Source organism: Hoplias malabaricus, chromosome 15, assembly GCF_029633855.1.
Source record: "Hoplias malabaricus isolate fHopMal1 chromosome 15, fHopMal1.hap1, whole genome shotgun sequence".
Classification (NCBI taxonomy): Eukaryota; Metazoa; Chordata; class Actinopteri; order Characiformes; family Erythrinidae; genus Hoplias; species Hoplias malabaricus.
Genome location: NC_089814.1, coordinates 12,374,421 through 12,381,140, shown reverse-complemented (window position 1 = coordinate 12,381,140; position 6,720 = coordinate 12,374,421). Strand labels below are relative to the sequence as shown.

Here is a 6,720-nt window from a genome sequence, read left to right as displayed (position 1 = left end):
ACATAATTTTTTGTGACACAGGTTCAGACGTTCAATTTACACCATTCCTAATTTTGACAAACAAATAAGGCCAGGCTTTTATTATGGAGCGCTACCAGTCAATTCCTATCATGACCACACACCATGTCTACAGTAGCTAAGGCCAATATTCTACACTTTTGGACTGTGGGGAATTGGAACTTTTTCTCCCTGAGATCAACTTGTGTGTTTCATATGAACTAAAACAATTCCTGGTTCATTTTTACATGACCTTTCCAGGTCTTTTTAAAGTTAACTGGGCTGCTAATTTTAACATGCATTTAAATCCGATGTTTACTTCAGCTCTGTTCAGATTTGTTTCTCTGCATTATTCCTCATTCCAATGCAATCCAGGCTGAAACACTCCATATAACATTAGTGTAAATGGACTGGTGAACTACTGTAGACTGAAAAAAAAAATGGATATAAGTAGATGTATTAGGATTAGTGACAGAAAAGTCCAATGAATTTAATCACGGATATTTAAAAATGGGCTGCTTTTTTGCATGATACATATTTTATGTATTAAGGACTAAATGGCATATTGATACTTTAACATTTCCATTTCTATATTAAATTTGGTTTTCTAAAATCTGACAAGGTGTTTAAATCAGAAGCTTGAGTTACTGTTCTATTTTTGATTATATTCCATAATATTTCTTTCATGCAAAACATATAAAGTTTAAAATGAAAATATGAGAATACCTGCTATGCAAAAGCCCTTATTGTTTGTTTTTTTTCTCAGATATAAAGTATACTGTGATTGCCTGAAAGCAGAGGTGCACCCTGTTGCCTCTGGCCAAGCCTGAACTATGCCATGGATAAGGGACAAGGGGTAACTGAACAAGGAACATAAACTTGCATGAGTACAAGCCTGAAAAGAAAGAACCGCATCTCTAAATAAAGATGACATTAGGTAGTGTTTAACTGGAAATCCTTCCCTGTGAAATGTACCTTGTAAAAGAATAAGATCTTCTACCACTTACAAAATTTATGATTCAAGACCATGTATTTGTCAAGAACAGTTGTTAATCAGGACACACTTTCTCATCTGTTTGCTTCTAAATATAAGAGATTATCCAGCTTACTAAATCAGGTTATAAAACAGAGCCTAATAGTCAGGCTACTGAAAGAAAATAATAAATCTATACCATGCTTGGCAGAGACTGGCATGCTTTCAAAGGGCTACTGTGTAGTTCAGAATACTTCAAAGGAGGTCTAGTGTTCAGAAACTAAGCAGAAGCAGGTGTCTTGAACAAAAGTTGTACACAATAATCTGTACGGCAGATTCAGTCAAACAAACAAGTGCATTGTAACGTAACTTTGTACTACTGCCCCATGTGCCTGCTACAGCAAGCAAAACACTGACAAAACAGCGAATACTGTCACCTTGTTTTCAAAGATAAAAGTCTCCCATGCTGCTATAAGAACACTTGTCCTTAGATTATTAGTTTGGTCAAAAATACTACCCTTCAACGTCAGAACAAAACCTTTTTTTTTGTATTTTTAATCTTTGTGTATAATTTAATGCCAAGTGCCATTACATTATGTGAAGTGCTATATAAAGTTGGCCAAAAGAAGTGTTATTTAAAGCTGCATTAAATCATTTCTGGGATTTGGAGACACCTCTGGAGGAAATGTGTCATTGCATGCAGCATAAAGAAGAACAGTTTTGTACCATAGGTATGCTTCATGCCCCAAGGGGACAAAATAAAGATTGAGCATGTTGGGATTTTTCTAACTAGAACTAAAAGCAAGTAATTTATCTATTATTTCCTTGACAACTTCTTCAGTAAAACACTGCTTTAGAGTGCGGGAGCCCTCCTATACTCATTGAGCTGGATCTTTTTACTGTTATTTTGAAAGACACATAATCTGGTCCAGTTATCTCCACACCTATTTTAGGCTCTACAGCGTGCTCACAGCAGGACACACATCAGAGTTTAGTGTGTTTTTATTCCACCCTGACTTCTCTACTACTTTAAATTTTAATCAAAAATCGTATATAGTGCCGCTTTAATAAAACTGTTGATACAACTTTTTTTCTTCATCTTTAACCGTAACATTTGAAGTCACGAGGTTTGATCAGACAGTAGGGATATTTTTAAGGCTACTTTGACCTAAACTTCCTAAAGGGAGCTGCTAATCAGCATAGGCACATGGACACACTGTTGTGCCCTGGCTATGGCAGGAAGACCAGCTGGCATGCATATATATATATATATATATATATATATATATATATATATATATATATATATATAGATATAGATATATATATATATATATATCTGTTACAGGAGTACTTTGTTCTTTGTGTAGTTATCTAAATGTTACAAACCATGTTTCTTTAAACACATCTTTCACAGCATGCAGTCAATGCCACGTCTACCTGCACCAATGCCACAAAGCAAACAAACAAAAAATGTACTTGACCAGTATTTACTGTCCTGCTGTATCAAGTGCACAAGCACAACAGAACCGTCTGCAGACAAAAGGACTAACACAAGCACTGGGGCTCAAGGGTTCTGTCTCTGAAAGGCATTTATAAACATGAAAGTGACAAGATGATCTCTCACATTTCAAAACACATAAAAGTAACATCACTTTTCAAACGAATTCTCACGAAGTCTCGTCTGATTGTCTGAGCTATGAGGGGGTAGATGTTTTTACGTAATTTAAATGATTTCATTTGACCTTGTCTCTATTTGTTTAAAGGAAATAATAAACTTCTGTGGCACTGAATGTGAAGTTTACGTGGACGGACCCTCAATGCAACACAAGTGCGAGTTTCCTTAGACAAGTTTTATTTTGGCAGCACGTGGACGTCCATTTCAGTGCCATCACTTGGCCTCTGCAGGCATCTTACACATCATTAGGATCTGCTTCAAGGCCTTCTGCACATCTTCATCCATCTGGCCCTAAAATATATATAAGGTTTATCAAAATATAAAACATTACTTAAAGTAAAAAAAAACTAAACAAACAGAAATTACAGTCAAGAGACACTCTGGTCATTTAAAATACACAGTACACAGTGTTGGAAGATTCTGTTATATTAATGATAACAGGTTAAACTCTTGCTACTGAACATCTTATAAATCTGATGTTATATTGATGTTTATCTGGAGAAAAGCAAAATAATGTGTGAGGACAGAAATGAGAGCAAACCTGGACAGCATAGAGGAGGTGCATCCTGTACACGGAGACAATTTCATGGTGCTGCTTCTTTGATTCCTGTTATAGACAGGGAAATGTCAGAGGAGAATAACAATTAAAATGCTTCAGAATTACCTTGAGCTTTTACACTGTGAGATGTCACAGTGTTCCCTGAGGTACTGGAGGTACCGAAGGCTTCACAGATCTCCCAGACCACACAAGGTCACCATAATAAGCCTACATGCTTATAAGCTGAGAAAGCTAAAACAACACCGACATGAGGAATGACGTCAGCAGGACAAGCAACATGTCCGTGGCATCTGGTTGACCAAAAAAAAAAAAAAAAGTTACGTATGGAAATACTTAGAACTTGAGTCTGACAACTAAACAAAACTGCTGCGTCACGAAGCCTGAAGAGCCCAGAAGTGACTCACAGACAACGCATACCAGCCTTCGGCTGTTCCCTTAAAAAGGAGACCATATTTGAATCTTTCCGTCAAACTGTTTATTAGTAATCCTCATGTATGTGTAACGGGAACTGGTAAATGTTTACAAAAAAAATAAATAAATTTAAATGCACAACCAAGAAGGAGGGGCAAACACAGACCCATACTTCAGCAGAGAGCATTCAGTTTCAGCGCCTTACGGACCACGCAGCACAAGAGACGACTCAAACGGTTTTATTTGGCAGCCACAGACTCAACAAACAATAATCAAGACAAAAAATATATCTTCAAAGCTTAGATATTTTTAATTTGCTTTCTCCCACTGAGACCATTTTAATACTGGAGGGGTCTGAAGGCGGTTTGCCTCGCTCTACAGCCAATCAGTGTTTTATATATCGAGAATCGTGGAATTCTTGTGATATTGGTACTGACTTATACATTTCTATTATCCTGAAATTCCTAATTACACAGCATTATTTAAAGAATTGGCAAATGACTTAGTAAAAGGCGCAGAGGGCACTCTTATTAAAAGCAGCAACAACCTGTCTGGCACCTGCAACTTTATCCAATGTACAATTAAGTTTTAAACCATTTTGGTGTATCAATTCAAAATTCAAACATTCTCCTGATCTCGTCATTTTATGGTAACTGATATTAAGAATGAATATTGTCCTTTTATTCAACAAAAAATAACCTAAAAATGAAACAGATTGAATATGGCTGTATTGAATATTGAATAATTTATTCTGCATTCAAGAAAAAAGCACTGGAAAAGCATGTGCATCCATTGGGAGTCCATCTTGGGGATAATTGTGCATCAAAAATATGAGTGATGTTTGGTTTAAACAATTTAAAGATGTTGATTTCAATGTTAGCATATTAAAAGTTATTTTTGTTGAATAAATGACAATAGTCATTTTTAATACTATGCAACAGTTACCATAAAATGACAAGAGCAGGAGAATATTTGAATTTTGAAAAACATGTTAAAACTTCAAGTTCATGCAAAGTAATACATATGAAGGAATCAAATGAAGTTTGTAACTTACAGCTAGTTGGTATTGCAACTGTTTTATCTGCTGCTGTAGAGAGTCAACCTGCTGTTGGTTCTGTTGTCTTTTAGGGCTGCTTGTTGTATAAGAAAGCTGGGACATGCTGTTCAGAGCATCCTTCAACTTGCCCACTTCCTTGGTCAGATCATCAATCTTAGGGAGAGAATAAAAATAAAAATGTTATATAACTGTTTGTGTTAAATCTGTATTCGCAGAACACAAGCGAGGTGCACGACCTGAAATCATAACCTGAACGTTAGCTGCTAATTTACCTTTTTGTTTTTCTCACGTTCTGAGCTCACATGGTTCTCCACCTGTTTCTTCAGCTGCTGTATCATATCCTGGGCCTCCTTGTACTTTGTGTTTAAGGCATTGTTCTCCTGCTCTCTCAACACAGCCAGCTTCTGTGCTGCCTGTTTCTCATTTTTTCCATCCTTTACCTCCTGCCAGGCAGCCGTCACCTCCAGGGCCATCTCATCCTGCTTCCTCAGGGCATCCTGAAGCAGGTTGGTCAGGTGGTTAACCTCGCCCTCCAGGGACTCTCTCAGTTTCTCGTGTTCAGACCTGGAAACCGAATCATCTGGAGTCACATCCTTCTCCACAGTCAGCCTGTTCTGCAAAGCATCCACCTGCAAGGCCTTTTGACAGAGCTGCTGCTTAAGGGTCTCTACTTCAGCTTCTAAATCTTTGATGGCCGTTCCTAAAGATGCCACAACTTGAGCGTGGTCTTCCAGGGCTACAGATGATTGGGCCTGGGCTTCAGCATCTTGCTTGACTTGAGAAATCTCTTTGAGTGCTTCTTGGTACTTTATTTCTGTATCCTTTAGTGTGTTCTGTACATCCTTCATCTTGAGAGTCAGCTCTTGCATTTTTTCCTCATGCTGCTCTTTAGTGAAACCAATCACGTCTGGTCTCTCCTTGGACTCCAGGGCTTTAGCCTGGAGCTGACTGCGGGCTGTGCTCAGCTCACTTTTGGCCTCACTGTATGATTTAGAGAGCTCCAATAGCCTCCGCTGAAGTCCTTCAATAACCCCCCCCAACTCTGCCTTCATCTCTTCAAAGTCTTTGGCAGCAGCTTCAACCGGCACTGTGCCACGGAGCGCTTCCTGAAGTATCTTGATCTCCTCTTGTGCCTCCTTGTACTTCTCAATAAGCAGTGACTTCTCCTGGTTAATGTTCTCCACCAGGTCACTGTAAGAGTTCTTCCGTTCCTGATGCCCAGCATCCTCTGTATAATCGCCCTGAAGACGCGCTTGCAGGTCTTTTATTAAAGAAGCATCATGAGTCTTCTCTTCTTGTAACTTGGCCAAGTTTGCTTTCAGATCTTTGACCTCTTGTTCAAGACAGCCCTTCAAATACTGAAACTTCTGCACCACTTGATCCTCTCCTTGACTTGCAGCTCCTGCCCTCCTCTCTGCCCTGAGAGTTTGTACCTCTTCCAACGCATCCTGGTATTTCTGCTGTGTATCTGTAAGTTCGGCCTTTAGCTCAGCCACACTTTCTGCAGTGCCTTCATTTCCCCTTTCCTCTGTGTGACAGTTGGGCTTGAGCCTGGCCTGCAGGGAGTTATTCTCCAACCTAGACTCCTGCAGTTTTGTTTGCAGACCCTGCAGTGCATTTCTTAGCAGCAGAATTTCTTCCTCACTACCACCCTTCATGGGCCCTGTCTCCTCGCTGTGCTGGAGAGACGAACTGCTCACATCCAGAGCGGAGAACCCAGAGAGGTCCAGCTCATTACCTGTATGACTGTGGAGGTCACTGGAGTAATCAAAGTCTGCATGGGTGGAGTGGTAAGAGACGTTGGAGTCGAAGCTGTTCGGGCGCGAGTCTTCACCTTCTTCACCTTGAGGAGCTGGACGTTTCTGGTGGGAAGAAAAAAAGTATTATGATGATATATTAGGAATATATAAACCCTGATGCCTTGCTAAAAGTCTCAGACCACATTTACAACGTGGATATTTCCCAGATTTGGAACTGCAATCAAACTGAGCTTATCCCCACAAAAATGAAGGTGTAAATGCACCCAAGATTTAGAACGAATCGGA

The 6,720-nt window shown here is 39.3% G+C and overlaps 1 protein-coding gene across 1 annotated transcript in view; it reads right to left on the bottom strand.

Moving 5' to 3' along the window:
- Positions 1–2,313: 2,313 nt before the first annotated feature.
- rai14 (retinoic acid induced 14) overlaps positions 2,314–6,720 on the bottom strand; it is a 36,660-nt gene continuing 32,253 nt past the window's right edge. The window contains exons 15-18 of the mRNA XM_066646724.1: positions 4,948–6,537; positions 4,673–4,828; positions 3,190–3,255; positions 2,314–2,939 (exon numbers count right to left, since the gene is read on the bottom strand). Coding sequence (XP_066502821.1) covers positions 2,862–2,939; positions 3,190–3,255; positions 4,673–4,828; positions 4,948–6,537 — 1,890 coding nt within the window. The 3' untranslated portion in view covers positions 2,314–2,861. The remainder of the gene's footprint in view (positions 2,940–3,189; positions 3,256–4,672; positions 4,829–4,947; positions 6,538–6,720) is intronic.